General features: G+C 45.4%; 3 protein-coding genes across 4 annotated transcripts in view; 2 read left to right on the forward strand and 1 right to left on the reverse strand.

Moving 5' to 3' along the window:
• LOC118770759 (tripartite motif-containing protein 16-like) overlaps positions 1–23,829 on the forward strand; it is a 157,271-nt gene that overhangs the window by 67,799 nt on the left and 65,643 nt on the right.
• LOC118773568 (metalloreductase STEAP2-like) lies at positions 1,801–10,970 on the forward strand. 2 transcript variants are annotated; one of them, XM_036522560.1, is made up of 5 exons: positions 1,801–2,202; positions 3,194–3,724; positions 6,000–6,527; positions 8,686–8,850; positions 9,314–10,970. In XM_036522560.1, the coding sequence occupies exons 2-5, from the start codon at positions 3,224–3,226 to the stop codon at positions 9,599–9,601; spliced, it is 1,482 nt and encodes a 493-aa protein (XP_036378453.1). In that variant the 5' UTR covers positions 1,801–2,202; positions 3,194–3,223; the 3' UTR covers positions 9,602–10,970. The 2 variants fall into 2 exon arrangements, with proteins under 2 accessions (XP_036378453.1, XP_036378454.1); XM_036522561.1 differs by lacking the exon at positions 1,801–2,202 and adding an exon at positions 2,866–2,968.
• The window catches only part of ripk2 (receptor-interacting serine-threonine kinase 2), a 24,446-nt gene continuing 16,171 nt past the window's right edge, over positions 15,555–23,829 (reverse strand). Inside the window, exons 10-12 of the mRNA XM_036522559.1 lie at positions 21,905–21,979; positions 21,255–21,467; positions 15,555–21,018 (exon numbers count right to left, since the gene is read on the reverse strand). Coding sequence (XP_036378452.1) covers positions 20,633–21,018; positions 21,255–21,467; positions 21,905–21,979 — 674 coding nt within the window. The 3' untranslated portion in view covers positions 15,555–20,632. The remainder of the gene's footprint in view (positions 21,019–21,254; positions 21,468–21,904; positions 21,980–23,829) is intronic.

Here is a 23,829-nt window from a genome sequence, read left to right on the forward strand (position 1 = left end):
TCATCCAAACGTGGGCGTGGCTTGAGGAACAGTGTGGCCAAAGAGGGATCGTTGAGATGGCCTAGAACTGTGCCTGGGGGGACGCTGCAGAGGGCCAGTTACACACATTATTTATGTGCCGCCAGTGTGTTTTTAAATATTTGTTTGTAGCATCATGCTGATCGGCCTTTCAGGTAACCATAACAGACTGCAGACAATCCTTTTCCACAGAAAGCGTCCAGCTGTGTGTGTCTCAGGTCTCCCACTGATACGTGTGCATTTTATGTTCCGTTTTGGGTGGTTTAGTTAGGCCTAAAAAGTAGCCTTTGAAGTATCTTCCAGAGTTTTATCTTTTGTTTTATTCAAAAACTGTATATACTATGTATTTTTCTCTTCTCTTGTAAAGATATTGCACTTGTGGTTTTACTGAGCTGGTTGTACTTCGGTCATATGAGCAGAGAGATCAAGAGAGTGCCTCTAGCATGTAAATCGTGCTTTGAAGTGGACATGGCTCCTCCCTGTTAACCCCCACCCCCCTTTACATTGCATTCCATTTCCTGATTTGGCAGACGGTACCCACAGGGGCTAGATAGATACAGACACAAACACACACACTCAATGCTGTTGTTCCTCTGTGCAAGGAACTCATCGAGAAATGCATAAAGCTATGCAATTTGCCCTGGGGAAAAGTGTGCTAAGCACATAAATAATGCAGTTAATAAGATGTGATATGACTAGGACAAATTACATTTTCTGTCCCTTTTTCTGCCCCTTTTTTTCTTGACAGTGACGTTTAGGATATTGTCATAGGCTAGTAAAGACAATAATAAACAGTTAATAAAAACATTATTATTATTATTATTATTGTTGTTGTTGTTGTTGTTAAATTTGCACGTTTCCCCACTGTCCTACTCATTTTTTGATAAAACGAAATAATGATAGAATAGATATAGATTTTTTTCCCCCCGGCAGTGGCGCCAAGGCTGTGACATTTAACCATACACTATACGTCTGTGAGAAACAATGCCAGAGTAAACCGAAAGAAATGCTTTGTTTTCTTTAGGCCTGACATAAAACCTTGAACACACAGCTCTTTGTTCTTGTCTGTATTGTACATAGAGGTTTTGTTGTGACATTAATACAACAGTATCATTCATATACGAGCCTCTCGCGCAGAGTGGATTACGAATAAAACTCTACTTCCTCCCGTTCCCACAGTCGGGAGTGTCAGCGATAGAAAAGGGAGTGGAAGACTAGAGCAAAAAAGTTTTTTATCAACTCGAGGAAATAAAAATTGTCTATGGTACCCAAATAACCCTTTAAATGGAATGAACCATTTAATCCAAATCGGCAAATGCACACGGTCGCTGTCACCGATTCAGGACGAGATCATCCTTTGAATTGCACTGAACAAATGCACGATGTGAACCAAACAATTCTGTTAGAATTTTGTTGTATCTTTATTTACGATAAATATGTGCAAATGTATATTAATGCTCATCCATTTGTACTGAATGTATAGAAATAACATAAGGTAACTGCTTGGGTTTTCAGTCATGTGCAAGTCAGTGGCTACGGTCTAAAACGATAGGCTATGTAGCCTACAATATAAGTTGTATTTTATGTTATATATAGAAATCCCGAATCTGTACAGAAGAGATCATAAAAAACGAACAGGTAAACATCAAATATGATACGGATTAATATTTACATGAAGGTGAATTGAATTTGCGTGTTTATTAGTCAGCCAGCCCTAAGTGTCCCGTTATATGAACCTCGGCGTGCGTAAAGCATGATCACCATTCCTGAAACATTGCCGGGAGAGCAACGACCAGCCGTGCCTCGGTCAGATGTGGGAATATAAATAACTCCTGAATGCATCAGTCTCGTGTTGTTATTTGTTGCATCCCACAATAAAACGCACGTTTGTAGATTTCTACATTTTTATCACATACCCGAAGGTACACGCTTCCCTCGGTGTGTTTTGTGACGTTCGCAGTAGAAGGCGACACTGCAGAGGAAGGGGGCCGCGCAAGGAGGGACACCTGCGTTGCCATAGCGCTCAGCCTCCCCCCTAAAGCCGTGCCGGCGAACGTGCTCCGCTTGCAAGACGGGTCTTTTCCGTGTCTCTATGCTTGATACCCTTCGGAGGGCGAAATCCGACGGAGAGAGGGCGGAGAGACAGCGAAGCTGCAACAAGCATCCACACGGGACGTATGAAAGGTAAGGCTGTAACCTTGCGATTTCAAGTCAAATGGTGTGCGGCTAGCAATGCGTTTAACTAGACAGCAGATAAAATAATGTTGCGGCGTCAAATCTAATCACGCACTGTGCATTTGTTTATCGGCGTGCGGTTGCCGGTTTTTTCTCCTCTGGCTAGCATGACACATTTTCAGACCGCGAAACTACCGAATAGAGGTTGTTTTCCTATGCAGGATCGGCCTATGATATGCACTAAATTTAATATTCAGTGACGATTATTTAGCGGGACTGAAAGGATGGCAGTACACAGAGCGCCTCCAGTAACAGGTTACGGTGCGAGCATATGTTTGGGCAATTTGTTTATCAAATAGCTGTAATAACTGGAATGGCAGGCATGCCATCCGCCAAGTTACGGGCTGTTGGAGAATAGTCGACTGCATACCTATTTCAGATATACAGCCCAGCCTCGCTCAACAGCGCTGACATCCTGGAACATCTATTGTGGCTGTCCTTAAAAGACTCGAGACGTTATAAGATTCTAGACCTTGTTTACTATTTTTTACTTCTGCCATTCTGAATGAAACGCTCTGTTTTACATTTTCGTCACAACGTAAGCAATGAACAGAACGTTTGAGTCGTTTAATAAAAGCATTGCATTTAAGTGTCTATCTCACTGGGGAGAGATTTTTCAGTATTTTCAGAGTGGACATCGGTGGCGCTGATGATTTGGTTAATATGACGACTGTGCTGGTGTAAGCAATTGAAGAGTCCGACATATCTGAAACAGGTGGCTTAATTCGACACTCTAGCGGCAGCTTAGATTCAAAGGCTTCAACCTAACATTACCATGACCAGTATATTTTTCAACTTTGCGCTCAATTCTGGATGACAAAGGCCTGCAGGTGCAAAAACGAAACAAAACAACAACAAAAACAAATATCAGACATGTCTTTAAATTAGTTAGTATGAGTAATGACGTATGACTTTTGAATTGTCCAATTCTCACCACCAGAGGGCGCTAGCGACGCGGAGGGCTTGAGAAATGGATTCCATTTCCATGATGGGCAGCAGTCCCCTGAGCGCCAAGGAGACATTCCTGCCCAACGGGGAGAAGAACGGGCTTAAGGAACGGGCGGGCAGGCCCACGGTCGCCATCATTGGCTCTGGTGACTTCTCCAAGTGTCTGACCATCCGCCTGCTCCGGTGCGGCTACCACGTGGTCGTGGGCAGCCGGCAGCCCAAGCGGGCAGCGGAGTTCTTCCCGCACGTCGTGGACGTGACGCACCACGAGGACGCAGTGGGCAAGGCCGCCCTCATCTTCCTGGCCATCCGCCGTGAGCACTACGCCTCACTCTGGGACCTCAAGCACCTGCTGGCGGGGAAGGTGCTGGTGGACGTCAGCAACAATGGGCGCATGAACCAGTACCCGGAGTCCAATGCGGAGTACCTGGCCTCGCTCTTCCCGGACTCTCATGTGGTGAAGGGCTTCAACGTCATCTCCGCCTGGGCCATGCAGTCTGGACCCAAGGATGCCAGCCGGCAGGTGGGGGGGCATGGGGCCTGCGAAAATGCAGCCATGGTGACGCACCTGTAACAAGAAAATTATGAGAGATCAATGCACTATGTCCATAGTGAGGTCATAATATTATATTATTGTCATTTAGCAGACACTCTTATCCAGAGCAACTTACATAGGTTACAATTTCATCCATTTATACAGTTGGATATGTACTGAAGTAACTATGGGTTAAGTACCTATCCTAAGGGTACCATAGCAGGACCTAATTAAAATAAAATCAAGAAAGATTAATATGAACATAATTTTCTTTATTTACTTAAATTAAAAACTAGAATTCTTTGTTATTTATGTAAGAAAAATCTGAAAAATCTGAAAAATCTTGATATAGAAAAATAAACAAAAGGCAGGTGATTAATAAGAATAGCATTTATGGCGTTATGGTCCTAATGAGGGAAGAAAAACATAATGTGCCATTATGATAAAAAGAATATTTTAAAAAATAGTCAAGGAGTACAAAAATAAAATTGTAAAGCAAACATTCCACTTAATATAATTTAGGAAGGAAGAAAAACAAGCACCAGCACATCATAATGTATAATAAAATAGTGAAAAAAAATAATAAAATAATCATTTAGGGCATGTTTTAAGATTCTGTATTTACCTGTGGCAGAAAAGTGTCACATCATGATATTTATAGACATTTACAGTGTCACATCATGATAAACAAGGAATATTTCAAAATAATAAAGGATAAAGAACAACATTGTTATGATATTCTGGCCATAATAAAATTATTGGATTACTTACCAAAAAAACAGACACTTACAATATATTATACATTATACATACATAATATATGTAAAAATAGTCCACATGTGCACAGTGATGGTAACCTTGTAGTGACAGACCATGCTGTTGGCTCTGCTGCATAATTTGTGTTAATTTGTGCTAATCTGCATACAGATTACAGGTCACAGGCAGGAAAAGAGCCATCAGGTCATTTAACTGTAAACAGCGCACGCCTTATTTTTCAGAGGCCTGTTCTCCATTAGATAAACTAAACTGGATTAGCTGGGTGTGTTCAGCTTTGATTTGTGGGCATTCTTGTTTTTGATGGCGTCATATGGCCAACTTTATTCATCGTCAAACGATGCACAAGACGCATGAGACCACAGCGACCTTCGCAGGAGACGGCTGTAGATAAGGCCACTGACATGTACTTTATCACAAACAGACCCCTTGGGACTGTGATGATGTCATTTTTGTGGGACAAAGAGGAAGACAGCAAGGGTATTTAGATCATCTCAGTTTCCACTGTGCAAAAAATGATTTGATGATGGATGTACCATATATTTAAAAAAAACACAGGGGCAGATTGATTTCTTCCTTATACCTGTAGTTATAGCCTGATTTTTCTGGAGTAAAAGATAGATAAGTAAGTCATTAAAGGTGTGTTCAAGGCCTTGCCTAAGCTAAATTTAGGGACAGCAAATCCCAGAGAGAGATTACGGATTTTGAGAATAACTCTACCGCTCTGAAAAAAAGTTAAGCTCCTGTCACAACTCATTAAAAATGCAGGATTATTCAAAGAGAATGATTCCTTTTTACTCCTGCAGTTAACACTGTAATATCTCTTGATCACTGGTACCTTGATTATTCATGTTTTTTACTTACCCACCTACACAAGACTCCAGGCTATTTTTAATAAAAAGTCTAAGAGATCCTTTATGTATGATCTGTATTATAGCAAAACCTGGCGTGAGTGTTAGTGTTCAGTAACTCCTAAATTATCATCTTGAACCTGTGTCCTCAGATATACAGTATGTTTTCAGTAACCCTGCAGGTGTGTTTCCGGGTGTAAATGTGCAGTAACTCTGCAGGTGTGTCCCCAGGTGTACGTGTGCAGTAACTCTGCAGGTGTATTCCCAGGTGTATGCGTTCAGTAACCCTGCAGGTGTGTCCCCGGGTGTACGTGTGCAGTAACCCTGCAGGTGTGTCCCCAGGTGTACGTGTGCAGTAACCCTGCAGGTGTGTCCCCGGGTGTACGTGTGCAGTAACTCTGCAGGTGTGTCCCCGGGTGTACGTGTGCAGTAACTCTGCAGGTGTGTCCCCGGGTGTACGTGTGCAGTAACTCTGCAGGTGTGTCCCCAGGTGTACGTGTGCAGTAACTCTGCAGGTGTATTCCCGGGTGTATGCATTCAGTAACCCTGCAGGTGTGTCCCCAGGTGTACGTGTGCAGTAACTCTGCAGGTGTATTCCCGGGTGTATGCATTCAGTAACCCTGCAGGTGTGTCCCCAGGTGTACGTGTGCAGTAACTCGGTGGAGGCCCGGCAGCAGGTGCTCGAGCTGGCGCGGCAGCTGAACTTCGTCCCCGTGGACATGGGCGCCCTGTCATCGGCGCGGGAGATCGAGAACATGCCGCTGCACCTGTTCACGCCCTGGAAGGGCCCCGTGCTGGCGGCCGTCAGCCTCTCCATCCTCTTCTTCGTCTACTCCTTCGTGCGCGACATCGTCCACCCCTACGTCAAGAGCCAGCAGAGCGACTTCTACAAGATCCCCGTGGAGGTGGTCAACAAGACGCTGCCGGTGGTGGCCATCACGCTGCTGGCCTTGGTCTACCTGGCCGGCCTCCTGGCCGCCGCCCACCAGCTCTACTACAGCACCAAGTACCGGCGCTTCCCGCACTGGCTGGAGGGCTGGCTGCAGAGCCGCAAGCAGCTGGGCCTCCTCAGCTTCTTCTTCGCCGGGGTGCACGTGCTGTACAGCCTCTGCCTGCCCCTCCGCAGGTCCGAGCGCTACCTCGTCCTCAACACCGCCTTCCAGCAGGTACCGCGAGACGGGCACATGCTCCCGGGAGGAGAAGTCCTGGGGTGTGGGGAGGAGGGGGGGGGGGGGCACACAGTAAAATTCGGTTATGGATCGTGGGTCTGTTAGTACATGTCACAGGGACACGAATGAGTTTCTCTCACGCTGATTTAATTCCAGTTTACTATCTGGTCATCTGGTCACCCCCCAGCACAGCTGTCCTGTATAAATCCCTCACTCCCTACCTCAGTCTGTGGGGTAAGAGTTCTGGTGCAAAATGTACCCAAAAGCTGAGTCCCCATCATTTGGGTAAGTGAGTCCCCCTCTTCAGTGAAGAAGTCTTTAAGATCCATGAGAGCCGCTATGTAAATGCATAAATTATTATTATTATTATTATTACTATAAACTATAACTATACTATTACTATAAACTACTACTATTATTATTAGTAGTAGTAGAGCCTTACAAGTGAGTAAATATTTACATTAAACTTCATGTCAAGGGCCCTGTTTGTACTGTTGGAACTGTTTAAATGCATAATTTATGATTTACTCGTCACTGCCTACTTATCAGTTGATTAAGAGTTATGTTAGGAACTGTGAATAAAGGAGAAGACATTCTGTCCCATTGGCACACCTACACTGCAGCCTGCCAGTGCAGATGTTAGTTGTTTTGCCTGTAGTGAAGCCTGTTGTCTAGATGCTGATCAATGTTTTGCATGCAAATATTATTTTTCTCACATCAGCAGGTGAATTGAGTTCAATATTTTGAGCTAAACAGCCCAACTATCCGCACAGCATTGCCACAAGTCAGCCAGAAAGCGCAGCCAAACAAACAAAAATACCTTTTCCTGTAAAAATTACAGCGCAGTTTGACATCGGAGCTGGCGCTCAAGGGAGGAGTTCACCGCGTCCCCGATGTCATGCTGGCTGAACCTCCTTGCTTATTTTGCTATTCCTGTCGATGACCTATATTTAAGTCATCTGGTTTCCAGGGCAGAGTGACTCAGCTCTCCCAGCTTTAAATGGGACCATCAAGCGCACTGAAAAAAACAACAATAACAACAACACTGAGGACAATCTGAATGTGAAGACACACATTCAGTTGGTGTGTAGGGAGCGTTGAATGTAAAGCTGGCAGACAGCCTGGGTCTTTACTGACACACCTCCCGGTCTAAGGCTCCACTTTCCCGCCTTGCTTTGATGGTTGATGTTGGATGGGTCTGTGAAACATGCAGGCAGAATTGGTTTATCCAGGCTGTCTTCTCCAAAAGTCTTCTAATAATACTACTAATACTATTACTATTAATCATTAATAATGCTACTACTAATAATAATAATGACTGTCTTACTCGCAAAGCCAGCACTTGTGCATCTCATGTGAGCAGTTTTTTTTGCTCCCTTTAAGTACACACACACACACACACACACACACACACACACACACACACACACAGGCACACGCACACATACACACACACACCACCACTCAGTTGGCAGTCCAGAATTAGAGAAACATTCGGTCATCGTGCCAGTTCAGCATCAGTTTGAAGGTCAGGGGAGGGCCATTCTGGCTGACTGAGCTTTATAACTGCAGTTTGTGTGCACTGGGCCAGGAAGCCTGCCCAGTTCCTGCCTTTACGAAGGAACACTGTCACAGTCGCTTACACCTCCATCCACTCTAACCGAGGCATTTAAATAGAAGTGAGGGTGATTATTACTATGGTGGACATTTTGGCTAATGCTAGGCTAAGGTGACAGTGAGATGCTGCCTGTGGACTGTGATATGAATGATTTGAACATTATTACAACAGCTGTATGCCACTTATTACAACTGAGGGGAAATGTGTGTGTGTGTGTGTGCCATTCCTGAAGTGTCTTTGTTCTTTGAAAATGATCAGTAGTTTAACTTTTTATTTAATATATGTCTGTCTGCCTGGAGATTGAAATACATTTGAACATTTCTGGAGAAAAAAAAAGTCCTTAAGAACTTGAAAGTGAACCCCAGGGAAAGTCAGTAGTTGAACATCTGGTGCTCTAAGCACACACCCTGCACAGCCAGGGGTACGTCCAGCCAAGCATTTTCCCTGGGTTCTGGTCTCCCATCCTGTACATGAGCCTCTTGTGGTTGTTGTTTTACGATGTGATGAGGATGGAGATGCTCGTGTGCACCCCCGCAGGTTCACGCCAATGTGGAGAACTCGTGGAATGAGGAGGAGGTGTGGAGGGTGGAGATGTACCTCTCCTTTGGCATCATGAGTCTGGGACTCCTCTCCCTGCTGGCTGTCACCTCCATCCCATCTGTCAACAGCGCCCTCAACTGGCGGGAGTTCAGCTTCATCCAGGTAAGCTATGCCTCCGTGACGCCTCAAGCTAATGGGACACATTACCACACAGTAATTAAACAATGCATCCATCATGCTTTGAACCAATGGGACACACTACTGTGCGGTAATTACACAGGTGAGCCACACCTCCATAACACTTCAAATCAATGGGACACACTACCACACAGTAATTTAGCAGGTGAGCCAAGCCTGCAACACCCTCTGAACCAATGGGATACACTACCACACAGTAATTCATCAACTGAGCCATGCCTCCATCATGCTCAGGCCAAATCCTTAAACATTTAACAAGCTAAACAGCTGACAGTTTAACAGTTAACAATTTTGAGGAATAGGTGAAGGTTCCTCTTCACATGGGCCTTTGACATCTGAATGATACCAGCAGGGCAGGCTAGAGCAGAAGGGTCATTCCCTGTAATCCCATGCTCCATGGTTACGTGACTCTCTCTCCTCTCCTCAGTCCACGCTGGGCTACATCGCCCTCCTCATCGCCACCTTCCACACCCTCCTCTTTGGCTGGAGGAGGGCCTTCCAGCCCGAGTCGTACCGTTTCTACCTGCCGCCCAACTTCGTGGTGGCGCTGGTGCTGCCGGTGACGGTGATCCTGGGGAAGGCCGCTCTGCTGCTGCCGTGCATTGGCCGCAAGTTGAGGAGGATCCGGCGGGGCTGGGAGGGCAGCCAATACCGCGAGGACACAACAGCAGGCTCCGCCTCCCACGTCTCGCCCGAGCGGGTCACCATCATGTGACCCTTCCCACACCGCCAAACCCCAACCCTTACCACCACTGCCCAAAAGTCATCAATCTAATATGAGAATAAAGAGAATAGCTATGACCGTCAATCACCGTGGATACACCCACCCATAATTCATCCAGATTGATCATGTGCCCGTGTCTGCCCCTCCCAGTATGTCCGTCCTCCACAAGGGTCGCTGTCACATGACTTTCCCTAGCCCTATGGCCGGTTGTGGAAGCCTGATCTTGTCCGACCCCAGGAGGGTCGCCACCTTGTGGCCAGACTCTGTGACTGCAGGGAGCACAAGCCTCAACAGATCTTGGAAAGAAATCATTTGAGGACTTCATATCCTGAATGGTGTAATGCACAGATGCCACAGGTCATGGGTGGACACGTTGGCAATGCAGCTGCAGCATAACATTTACTGTTCAACTCCGCACGTCATCGGAAAAGAGCTCGCTTTGGAAACCGCAGATTTTAAATAATGCCAGCACCGTACATCTGTGAAAATGATTCATGTTCATTTGTGCATTACAGATCTGTCATGTCAAGGCAGATGAAGAAGAGACTTGGGAACGCTTGGCTCTAAAAGAGCTCTTGGAATGCAGAGGGGGATGCAGTAACGACATTGCAAAGCTTTTGTTCTACCATGCCAAAAGAGGGTTCAGGGCACTAGCAGACAAGCTGTGGCCCATTTGGATTAAAACATCCAGGCCTCAGCATGACCGAAAAAGGAAAAAAATAATGGAAAACAAAAAAGTGTGTGTTTGTCTATTTGAATAGAATATATATTTTTAACTTCAGATACTACTACTGATGATGACTGAAGTCATTCAGATGTATTACTTGAACCATGACATCTGCAGTATGCTAGCGCTCTGGTCTTAATGGTCTTTGTAAAGCCTGTTTGTTGGTCTTTGTAGGTCTCTTGTTTGTCTGCCCCTCAGCTACATGCTCTGAGTTTTACTCCCCTTTGAGCTGAATATGTGCCAGAAATTTACTCCAATCACCATTACAATTCACCTACCCTCTCATCTACCAGGGGAAGGATATAGTCTTTTTCAAAAAAAAAAAAATTAACTGCTTTTTCTCTACAGTGATGTGACCAGCAGTAAAGTTCAGTTACATTTCACAGTGCCATACAGAATATATGTAAGACGAGTCTGCTGTCATTGTGATAGTCTGCTGTGAAAGGGTGCCAAACATGAGAAATCATGAGTATGTTGTGGTATAAAAATGTACAAATTGCCAAGTGCTTGTTTTGTGATTAAATACATATCTCTGTTCTACGCGTCCAACAGGAATTCTCCTTCATTTAGTCCAATCACACCTGAAGAACTGGCTGGAGTTACTGTACGTGGAGATACTCTTTATAAGCAAAATATGTAAAAATGATATTAACAAAAATCTATGACGAGAAACAATCATTTTAAATGTAACAGGTCATGTGTTTCTGGTGACAAGAATGATGTGATTCTGTCTTTGATACTTGAGTTGAAGGTGTTTTTTGGGTCCACACTGTGACTTCTCACCGTTAGGACTCTCTGTTACCATGTTGGACTTAAACCCATGGTGGAAGGGAATATTTGCCTTCAGCCATGCTGAGTTTTGAATGAATGGAAATATGGAAAGAAAAATATAATTGTAATGTGATTAACAGTTGCTGCCCTGAAAGTGCTGCTAAAACAATGAGGTGTTTTTACCTAGCGTTCGGAGAGTTGATGTGTTCTTGATGTGCTTCATCAATGGACAGAGCCTAGTGAACCTTTCAGTGTTTTTTTTTAATTATTTCATTTTATAAATACTAACTGAGGCCACATGGCTGCTCAGGTGTGTGTGTGTGTGTGTGTTAGTTAACCAAACCATTGATCCAGAATGGCTATTTATTTGTTGCTACGTGTGTATAATACAATAATAACGTCATTTTACATGAGGTTTTTTTTTAATTTCCTTCACTAAAGGTGAAATTCTGCTACTCCCAGCCATGCAGTGTGAATCGAGTCATGCTGTGAAAGAGACATTGTATCCTTCGTCAGGCTTCCCCTTTGATATAGATTGATTTTCAGCCTTTTGCTCCTTATTAGAGCAACCAGTTTCACAGGCTTAGCATAGGGCTCTTAGCTTCGTGTGTCACTCTCTTGAGTTTGAGGCTTGTGTAACAAGGGAGTACTGAAATATGCTGCCTATACTGTATTAATGAATCATTAATAATACTACAATAAAATGTTAATAACATCAATAACGTTAAAACATTTATTACTACTAATAACATGAGGTAATTGTTTCTCAGGGCCTGTCTTAAAGTCAGCCCAGGGCCTGTCTTAAAGTCAGCCCAGCCCACCCCTTTTTTTCCCTTTTGGAAAGCGAGCGATCATTGAATGTTGATTGACGTGCTAAAGCTTAAGTTGGCTTGTTTTGTGGTTCCTGTCCTGTCCTAGTCAAAGTAATTTACAATGGTTGAGTGGTATCTACTTCAGCACAGCCAGTGGAGTAACTGCTCCTGCTGTTTCAACAACATATTGGTTAATTAATGGGATGTGAACAGCTAGTACTACTAAAGTTTTCCATGTGATTCTGAGTATCGAATTAATGGACGAGTTTCAAGTTAGGAGGGTGAGGCAGACATGATCTGACGTATGAAACTGTGCCAGCCAGCAGCTACACTACCCTTCATTACTTAGTTACTTCATTACTTAGTATTTGTCTGATGTCTTGACTATTCCAAACTACTAAACAATAATTATTTTATATAATTATACACTGTATATATAGGTGTTTTTGTGTAGGGAAAAAGGAGGTGGACCAGTCAGAGCTTTCTCATCAAAAATGTATTCTGACACAGTGAGTTACTGGGTTCCAGCAGATCTGTCTGAGCCACTCATGCTAAAATTAGACATGATTATAAAACACTGCTCAGAGACCGCTGTGCAAGTGGGACTGATGAATGTGTTCAGTCATGAAGTAAAAAAAAAACACTGAAAAATTGAATACTGCATTAATTGACAATCACATTATCTTAAAATCAGTAATGTAGAAAAGTCTTCTGACAAGAAAATTATTTTTCTCACAGGGCGCAAAATGGCACTGGTTCTTTGGAGCCCTAATTTGCTGTGTCAGTTTTCTCTTCTCACATCCATGCAAATCCCCAAAATTAAGCACATTCGTCTTCCTGCATGAAACTCGCACCCTCGCTGACCCCTGTCTCACTTCCTCAGGCTTCTGCAGCTCTTTCACATCATCTCAACCCTTTTTTCCTTCTGTTTGAGTTCATGCCTAGCGTTGCTCTTTGCTTAGTGAGGAGGCCATGACATGTAATGGATCATGCTATGTGTCATTAACACTTGAATAACACAATGAATAAGTGTTACTGTAAATGCATTAATGTAGAACCCATCATCCTCTCAAAATATTTCACAGTAAAGCTGGTGGCGGGGGGGGGGGGCTTCTTTGTAGCCCGTGGCTGAGTCATGCTCAGCAGCCATTTTGCAGTGGAATGCACACACCCCACACTTAGGAAGACAAAGAGGGAGGGATAGTTATTCAAGAGGAGACTCTTTGCAACTTTCTTCTTATTACACTGCCTCACTCAGTTCACTGGTGACGTTTGACCTCCTGTACTCCTGATAGGCAGGGCTACTCTACCCTGGTCCTGAAGGGCCACAGTGTCTGCAGGGCTAATTTACCCTGGTCATGGAGGACCGCAGTGTGTGCAGGGCTAATTTACCCTGGTCATGGAGGACCGCAGTGTGTGCAGGGCTAATTTACCCTGGTCCTGGAGGACCGCAGTGTGTGCAGGGTGACTCTACCCTGGTCATGGAGGACCGGTGTGTGTGCAGGGTGACTCTACCCTGGTCATGGAGGACCGGTGTGTGTGCAGGGTGACTCTACCCTGACCGCATAGCTGCTGTGGCTGTCGTTGACAATCACAATGGCTCATACTCACACAATGCCCCATCCTGCATCACTCATATTTGCGACTCGTTCAAAAAAGTTAAAATGTCCTAACATTACAGTGCTTTGAATTTATGCCACGATGTTGCTATGCAACCATATTACCATAATTTTATTATATTTTCACTGTTTTTAATGTCCTTACTGATTGGCCGCAAACAAAACCACTAAATTCTGCAGGAGGACAAATCCAGCTCATACACCCCCCCACCCAGTCCTCCCATTATGAGATAAAGAGGTTGTTTTTGGGCGGGAGGCACGGGTGGAGGCGGGGTGGGGAGAAGGGATTGATTTAAAAATAACCAGCGCTCACGGCGTCAGAGTCAACTTTCTGAGGGCAATGCTGTTGGAAAGAACAAGGAGTACACCAGGGAACGGGGACGTACAGGGTGTCTAAAAACAAAGCAGAAAGGGACCTAGAAACTATCTCAGTGTCATTTCCAAGACCTTTTCCTGTAATGGCTTGAATATGCACATCTTTCTGTATTCAGAAGACTTAGCAATGTGGTATGCACATATTGACAAAGATATACATAGGCAGAGATATACGTACCTGCTTAGTACTGCACATTGCACCAAAAAAAAAGATTATTTCTCTTAAACACTTTTCTTTTTTAATAACAGGTACTGCTATGAGTTAGAATGACAATGCTGATGAACAAAAATAAAGCTTCACAGTCTGGCGACTCACCTCATTTTCGCTGCGTGCACGTCCGCACTATAAACAAAATTGGGTGGCTTATGTTGCTTGTCGGCACACTTTGGTGATGTTTTGGCAGGGCCTCCCGCACCTCTTACCGCTGGCAGAACAGCCTGTTCTCTTAGACGTTGGGTAAACAGCGTGCCAGACAGCCCCCCTGAGAGGGCGTCAGTCGCTCAGACAGAAAATGCTAAATCCTGCACATTTTCCAAAATGCCTCCACACTGTGATCCACCAACCCTGCTTGCTGTCTCCTTCCCTGAAGAGGCCAGTAATTACCCATCTCCTCATTACGTTGTGATAACCATGAGAGGGCAGGACAGTGGAATGAGATGGAAGGAGGGGATTTAAAATGTTCTTGAGGCTCATGATGGGTCATGCAGCATCCCAGCCTCTCTGTAGTTCTTATCTGAACAAACATGGGGCTTTTAGCGGTTTTGTTGTCTCACTGAGGGTGTAGTCACACTAGGCCCAGTTGCCTTGTACCGTGCCCGAGCACGATTGTTCCCCTTCACAACAACATGCAATGAAAAAAATAATAAAACATGACAAATTATTAGTTCCTGTTCATTTATATTTGTTTCAAGATACTTTAATAAAATGTCCACATCTGTCCATAACTCAACTTTGTAGTCTTATGGAAAGGCTATACATTCAAGTAATGCAAGTACTCTACACAATCATTTCTAGTTGATATTTTTACCCCAAGGCAAGCAAATTCCAGATACCAAAAAAAAAAACAGAACGAAACAAAGAAAACCCATTTGATCATATTCTAAATACTCCAATAACACAGCAACAAAGCTGGTCTATGGTGACGTTTCTGTTTCTTATGAACTATAATCCAAAGCAGAGGAAGAGAAGGATGGAGAGAGAAGGAAACAGAGATAGAGAAAGAGAGAGGGCAGGTGACAGACAGGCTGAGAGAGAAGGAAACAGAGATAGGGCAAGAGAGGGTGAGAGAGATAATGACAATCAGTTTTATTGTCATTCTTGGTATCAGTAGAAGTACAATAGTGATTATTATCATTGTTTATTGTTATTCTTATTATGGTCTTTACTCTTATTACTCCTACTCTTCCACTATGAAGACATTCTATTCACTGTTTATGATGAAAGTTATATACACCATATATTGTTCATTTTCTACATGTCATTCATACTATGTGTGTAGCAAAATACAGCACAGAAATTCTGTCATGCCAGTAAAGCTCATCTGAATTAGACTGTGTGAGAGAGAGAGAGAGAGAGAGAGGAGAAGGAAGGAGAAAGATAGAAAGAGAGAAAGAAAGAAAGGAGGCAGGAGGGAGAGGGAAAGAGGGATGTAAGAGAAAGAAAGAGAGCAAATAGAAGAGAGACAGCATTGCTACAATGTACATTTATTCTGTTACACGACCGTGCTGGTCTGTCACGGTATACCATGTCCATGTCCACTCAATTCCATCTCAGTCGATCCCCCTCCTACCCAGCACCCAGTTGGCAGTGGTGGGAGGGCGTTGGGGTATGGGTTACAAAAAGCAGAGTAGAAGCCGTGAATGTTTCTAAAGTCTGTATTCCAAGCAGGAGTCCTCTGAAATGGAGGTTCACCCACAATTCGCAATATTGGCACAGTATGTGTAAAATAATAACAATAACAATAATAGTAATAAGTACACTTTGAAAGCAATAACAAGGCAAAGCTTATATACAGCCTCATGGTGCTTTAAAAAAAACACACACACACACACATACACTCAAGCACACACGCACACATACACACACACACACACACACAACATATGGAATAAATACTCTAATAACCAAAAATCTGCTTCCTTTATAACACCACTATGTAAGGTAGGTAACTAACACTGTACAAGCCCATCCTCCCCATAGTCCAAACAGATGATTGGACACCAACACCAAGGGCCAGGAATAGAGCTGAGCAGACAGACCTTACAGAGTGAAAGGGTTTGAGTGCTGGGCTATAAGCTCCTATCACACAGAAGAGCAGGAATACAATCTCTACACTACATGTCACATTTCTCGCCGCTGGTCCAGAACTGTACTGTTATTTCAGTTTTTTTTTTTAATTTATTTATTATATACAGAAATACTGCATGCATTTTAATAGGAAAAACACTACTGGTGACAAAAAAGAAAAGGGAGAAATGATTTCCGTTTTGATGAACGAAAGTGCTTATGAGAGAAGTTTGGCACATTGTCATGCCTGGCCAGGGGGAAGTAGGGTCAGCCATCATGGCAGCGTTGTTTCACCACACACAGAAGTACCAGTAGATGAGAGAAACGAAAGAAAGGGGAAAAATCAATTGTTCCCTTTCACAAGTCACAATGGAGGACCCAGTCAATGAACCCTGCTGCTGCGTGGCCCGTACACAACATGTTCTTTTACAAATTCCTCTTTTCTGGTTGCAAAACGTCCTTGTGTTTTTTTTTGTTTTTGTTTTTTTGTTTTTTTTTATGTGAACGACTCAGCGGTCCCGTGTTTTGAGTATGCCCCAGCCCCAAAAAGCTGTGGGTTTGATCTATTGTGGTATCACACCTAAGACTCTCAGTTCAGGTGCCTTCTGCCTCCCAGTTTAACGCTCTAGCCTTTAAAGAGGTGGATTGTGGGTAACAGCCCCAGGACAGAGGGCGGGCGTGTGTGACAGAACTCCATTGGGTGCTGGGTGCAGGCAGCAGAGGGTGATCTGCCCGAAAAAAGAGACTCCACCGAAGCTGTCCTGTCGGTAGGCGCACAGACTCCGCTCCAGACGCAGACGGACTGTCCCTCTGCAGACTGTGGAAGACCGCCCTGTCACTAGGGCTGCAGCATTAATGCCAGTTAGCATGCTTTCATTAAGCCTAATGCAGCCTGGAGCGATGGCTCATGCGTATTCATCCAAACATTTCGGTCTCTGTAAATCCAGTTAGCATCGGGGTTTGAGAATGTGGCATTCATTTACCAGATCCCTGTAGGCAAGAGGCCTCTGTTCTAGTGGAATATGCCCAACTGTGGCCGGAACCCTCTCCAAAATTCGAACCAAGCTCTGCCCCTCAGAGCTTGGTTCTGCAAGCTCAGACGCGGACATTTTTACAGGAGGCAGGGGGTACAGTGCATATCTGTGTGTGCGCACTGTCATGAATTTAATTAAAAAATGGCGTCATGGGAAACATTAGCAAGGGGCAGCAGGCCCCTTTTCCAAGGAGGGTGTGCGGTTGTGACCGCATCCATGCCCCAGCTTTCAATGGACACACACTTTTTATTTCAGAGGGCCGCCCCTGAAGTACACAGGTAAGGCAGGGCCACCTTTGGCTTGGTTCAGAGTGCGATCTACCAGCTTTTCCGCGGCACCTGCGGAGCCACTCTGCGGTACATTGCCATGAAACCAGGGCATTAAAATGGGCGTGTGACAATGACGCCAGGTGACCCACTGCCAGGGATCACCGCCCTGGTCCTACAGCACCCCCTGTACTTCCTGGTTTTTGTTCTAGCTCAGCTAAACAGGTTTTTCCAGTGGTGCACTGACAAAGGCCGACAAGCTGAAAGGAATGGCTTTTGGCCCAGGGGATGCTATTTAAATTATTTAAATAAACAACAAAAAAAACTGCCACAAGAAATCAGGTCTTGTTGCTGTTATTAATGCTGGCTTCCCTGGTAAGTTTTCATATAAAGCCCCTTTGTTTTTTAAACTTTAGATTAACTTCACATTTGGAGGTTTTTATGACTTTACATTAGATTTCTTTCACTTCACTCCTGGATAGAGTTTGTTAATCAAATGCTGGTCTTGCTCTTTTGACAGTTCATATCTCTTCAACATTCAGAATCCACAGGTTGGACATTTTATCTTTATTGATGAAATTAACCAATGACCACTAATTTGTCAAGAGTCAAGACAATGCACCCCGGGTGCTGCTAATTGTTCTCCTGCAGATATGTTTTCTCAGTTTATCTTTGTTCACGTCTGCATTAGTGGCACAGGACTGGCTGGAGGTAACAGAGGTAAACAGCAGTCCAGCTTTTCTAGCTGTCTCGCCTCTCAGCAATCAAACTACTTAATCTTAATGAACCGTGACAGACACTCCATGTCCACGTATATGACAGACACATTAAACACCCCCCCATGACTTTTAGTGGCAAAACACCCTCAATTCTACTACAAAGAATTATATTATTATATTATAGTTACTTCATGCACAGGTGACAGTTGGTATCGGCCAGTTCATGTATACATTTCTGTGAAGGTTGAATTGTTATAAAAACAATTATAAATATAATTAACATATTAATGAGCATAACCAGGGGAAGTCAGATCTGGATCACTGCCACATATGCAGCTCAGTCTGGCTGAACGAATCTGGTTCCCCTGCAATGCAGACCAGCAATAGGGTCCCCAGTACTTCAAGGAGAGCTGGGTTCAGAAGCACAGTCCCACTGACATCTGTGCTAACCTGACACACCGCCCCTTAAGGGGGTGTAGGGTGTGCAACTCTGACACACTCTGTGACAGACATCCACACGTACGAGCTCAGATCAAGTAGAAACACCTCCCGTCTTAACTGGGCTGTTGGGTGTAACCGCCACAGTAACGCAAGTGGCATCACTGTATGACACGTTTTGGGCGAGGGTGGGTGGTGGGTTGGCAATCCAGTGGGGAGGACCCCTACTTGCCTTGCAGTAGTGGGCGGTGACATCACAAAGGAAACGGAACACGCAGCTCAGAGAGCCAGCAGCAGCAGCCCTAGCCATGACCTTCATCTGAGAGACGTCTGCACATCCGCTCGCCGGCGCGACTGGCGTCTCTCTCCAAACTGGAGAGTTGTGCGATATCCCATCCCTGGGGGTTGGGCTGGAAGAGCTACATGCTACTGATAAAGACATGGGCTTGGAGTTTGGAGATGCCGGCTCCCTCACGACACATATTATTGCAAACCTATTGTGACGCTCACAATTTTGCTAAATGTTAAAGCACGTCTGGAGGATTTCAGCCACTACAGGCAGATCAGTGCATGGGCTTTTCAAAGAAAGTGCAAGATTAATGCAGGCTGAGGCAAGACAGATTCAACAGAGAGGTCTGTTTTTCTCTTCTGTGAAACGAAAGGGCAAAGTTCTGTCAGACAACAAAATACTGCAAACTTGATTCTTTTAAAAGCCACCTGAAACTGCTTATGAGACCCTGAAAGAGATTTAAAGTACCTTTGAACATAAAAGTTTTACTTAAAAGTCCCTTTCCTTCATTTCCTTCAATGAACAGGCACACAAGAAAAAAAATATATATTTAAAAATCTGTTTAAAAAGTAATTTTTGACAAAATGTGAGCACTTCTGGCAATGGCAGACATGATCCAACTATGTCAAGATACTTCTTAACATGCTGACAACTGAGGGGAGCACTGATTAGGGAAGTGGACCTCCATATTCAAATCCACTGCCACTGTACCATTGAGCAAATGTTGGTTTTCAATAAATATCCAGCTGTATAAATGGATTGTGTGAAAAAAGCATCCTATCTAAGACACAGACACATCAAAGCACTTCTCCTAATTCACATTCCAATCTTATTTCACCATCACGTTTCACTGTTCGAATCCAAAAGCCAAGCTTGTCCAAGATGTTCTGGTGTACACCCAGAGGAAATTCCTCACAGACACACTGCCCTGATATTCAAACCCACCTCCTGTGTCCTATTCAAACCCGCTTGCTCAGCCAACCTTGTTAGTACCACCACCTTTGTTATCTCTACATTTGTCTGCAAAGCAATGTGGGCGCTCACAGAAAAGACAGCTGGGATAAAAATGGCTGCTATTTTGGGAGTGCTGGGATTCCGTCAAGAGTCTCTCAGTCTCTTATGTTGTCCTCCGATGAACGATCTGATGGACTATTTCGCGTTTGATGAGTGCAAAACACCTGCAGGAGCCTGAGTTCAGGTCAAAGGTCACAGGATAGCAGGCCAAGAGCGACGTATCTCTGACAAGCATTCAGATGTTATCTTCTGAGGTGGCATTATGAAAAAATGACCTCCACAACCCTAACCCACCCACAACCCCCTCCTCAATTTCTAGAGGTGAAGGGTCCCGTTGCTGGCAGGTTCATGCTTATGACCACAACAGGACCGCAGCGGGGCTATACCAATGACATCCAATGAGGAACAAAAAAATAAATAATTGAATGAAGAACACTCCTCTCCGGCCCTGTTATGGTCACAGCAGTCCCTGGTCCTTTCCCGTCTGCAGTCTGTCCTTATTTGCGGGTTTCAGCGTGGGTGTTTGGAGAAACCAATCCGGACTGCACATACAACCACCCCTCCCCACTCCCTCTCCAGCCATCAGGACAGGGGGGAGACCTTGGGTGAAGTGTGAACCGTGTGGCGGATTCCCCACCCCCACCCCCTCGCCCATCCTCCGCACGTAGGGTTTAGAAAACGTTGCGGTTGCTGTTGATGTAAGAGGCCACAGAGGGCGCGGAGGGGGTGGGGGTCTGGGAGGGGAGGGGCGAGAGCTCGGGGTAAGGCTGCAGGCCCATCTGCTTGTTCTCCTGCAGCTTGTAGATGATGACCCGGCAGAAGTCCTCGCTCTGCTTGTCGCAGGTGTCCAGCAGCTGCCGCACCCTGGCGGTGCGGATGGGCCGGTTGGACACCAGCTCGTAGTCCTCGCGCATCAGCAGGTCGCGGGCCAGCAGCGCGTCCAGGCTCTGGTTCAGGCAGGCCTCCGTCATCTGCCGCACGATCTCCTCCCGCCGCGCCTGGATCCACTGCGCCGCTGGGCCCGGCGCCGGGGGTGGGGCGAAGGCCGGGGCCACGGCTGGAAAGGGGGAGAGAGGGAGGGGAGGTCACCGAACAGCTGCTGAACAGGACCGTCGATTCAGCAGGGAGGATGTTATGATTATCAGTGAGAGGATTAGTGAGTCAGAAGGAGGTGGCTGACAGTGGGGGAGAGTGGAGGGTGTGGTTATATGTGACATACCTAGTAGATGTGCCTATAGAGTCATGTAACAAGGGATATACCAGGAGGTGTGGTTATACAGTCATGTGATGTACCTGGGGGGCGTGGCTGCAGGGTGATGCAGCTCAGCTTCTCACACACACTCTCCTCTGGGATGGCCTTCTTGAAGGGGATGTTGAGATCGGACATGGGCCGCGCCGTCTGGCCATACCCGTCCAAGTTGTCCTCTAAACTTACAAAACCAGGGTCCACCAGGGACTTTGGGAGGTCCTGCAGAGGGTTTGTCAGGAACGACGGCTGGGTGGCATCTGACGGAGAGGATAAAGACATGCGGCGAAGAGGAAAAGAGCAGAGCAGATGAATAAACAAAGAAAGTCTCTTTATCAAACAGACATCAGGCTACAAACATACAAAAGTGATGCACCATCCCCTACACCATCTCCTGTGCTTCCACTTACCCCCCACCAATACCCCAGAAAAACTTCATCTGAGATCACCGTATTAGAGAACAACCCACCAGTTAGCAATTAAGGTGTCAGAGAAAATACACACCTTACCGGTATTTTTGTGTGGAAAACTACACCCTGTTACCCGTAAGTTCATTTCTTACAGACCTTGTGAACTTCTGTTCTCTCACGGTGGAGGTCGCTCTGGATAGGAGCATCCGCTAAATGAATGCAGTGTAATGTAATGTAACTGCATTTCTGTGTTTGCGCCAATAAGGTGAGAGCATACGCCCTCCTACCTGTCCTGTTGCTGTAGAGTTTCTGCTGGGGATCCACAGGCTTTGAGTAGGGGTCTGGAGAACAATGCTGTCCATCTGCACAGCATGTGGGGGGAGAGAGAGAAAGAAAGAAAGAATTATCATTTAGCAGACGCTCTTATCCAGAGCAACACACATAGGTTACAATATGTGTAGTCTTATGATGTATTATGAATTTGTGTTCTAGGACCTGTTGTATGGTAGTATACAGTATACTTGGCTTTTGTCAGAGTGCACAAGTTAACTTGTGGTAGGGCTTGAATAGTGTTATGCCCACACTCACTGGTCTGGGAGTGTTGTTAGCCTGGTCTGACACTGTTGTTTGTTTAAATGGAATGGATACATGTAGCGAAGGGCGAGAGCAGTCACCCCACCCGGCCTTGAACCAGGGTCTGCAGGGTACCAACCATGCGACTTTGACCCATATACCAAAGAGCCAGGCTCAAGGCCGGGCGGGGCGACTGCTCTCGCCCTTCGCTACAAATGGTGTGAGAGTGGGATGGCTTGCCGCGAGGCCATCGGAGGCGTGCCCAGTGTGTGAGCCGTATGAGGGACCCCCAGATTAGGTTGACCCCGGTGTGAGGGACCCCAGAAATGGGTGAAGCACTGGTGAGTGGGGCACCCTGGGATGGGAGAAGTACGGCAAGAGAATGCGTGAGGGACGCCATGGTGCGTGAAGCGCGTGGGCGCTTCCAGAAGGGGAGGGCAGCGTGACGGAGTGCCGTCACCACGGTTGAGTATGTGCTCTGACTGCCATACCAACGAGCCTGGCTCTTTGGCGTCGCGGTCAAAGTCGCATGTTTGGTACCCTGTAGACCTGGGTTCAAGGCCGGCCAGGGCGATTGCTCTTGCCCTTCACTACAATACACTTATATCCTATTGTGATGGAAGCCGCTCTGGATAAGAGCATCTGCTGCATGTAATGTAAATGTTGTACATCTATGCAGCTGGATATTTACTGAGGCAATTCTGGGTTAAGTACCTTGCCCAAGGGTAGAGCAGCAGTGGAATTGAACCAGCAACCTTTCAGTTACAAATCCTATGGCTATGCTGGGCATGTTGGTGTCTCTCGCTTAACTCCGCATTGTCATTCAACTGCCCCAAAAGTTGTGTTTTAACGAGTGATACCTGCCTGCGTTTCCATTAGACACGGAGGAGGGCTGCTGTGATGGCTTGAGGACAGTAAGACTTTTGTCTGCATGTCTGTTTTTATTGAAACAATGCAGTAAAGGGGAATTGGCTGACTTGCTGCTGGGTTCTTTTATGGGACAGCAGTGTAGCATAGTGGTAAGGAACGGGGCTCATAACCAGAAGGCCAGTAAGTATCCAGATGTATAAATGGATAAGACTGTGACCTATGTAAGTCTCTCTGGATATGAGTATGTCCTAAATGACAGTAATGTTAAGTTAAAAAACAGCGTTACAACCAGGAACAAACACGCACTGAATGTTCAAATACTCAATACCAAAAATGTCAATACCAACACGTGGGTCCCCTGTCCAGCATGGACGTGGTATTGGCCTCTTTTTAACCACCAGGGGGCAGTGGTGAGAGCCTGCAGTTTTGCTCAAGGAATCCTCTATGGTGACTTTTTTCTGTGTGTGTTGTGTTGCCTGGGAAATCCCCCAGGGCTGGGAATTCCCCCCCCCAGCCTCACTCCATGGCCACCCCACCCCACCCCCCGACCGGACAAAAGCTGATTTTGTATGCTTGAACAACAAATTCCCCATTGAACTATCTTTCAAGGAAGGACCATTTCCAGCAGCCCCAACTACCCCCAAATCAATCACAAAAAAGCACTTTCAAATCTGATGGAAAAAAATGCACAACGCGGGAACACAGAAGAGGAAGTTAAAACAACAAAAAACGAACCCTGGCTGTGGTCATCCGTGCTGTATGAGTCCGA

The sequence above is a fragment of the Megalops cyprinoides genome, chromosome 2 (genome assembly GCF_013368585.1).
Source record: "Megalops cyprinoides isolate fMegCyp1 chromosome 2, fMegCyp1.pri, whole genome shotgun sequence".
In the NCBI taxonomy this organism is placed as follows: domain Eukaryota; kingdom Metazoa; phylum Chordata; class Actinopteri; order Elopiformes; family Megalopidae; genus Megalops; species Megalops cyprinoides.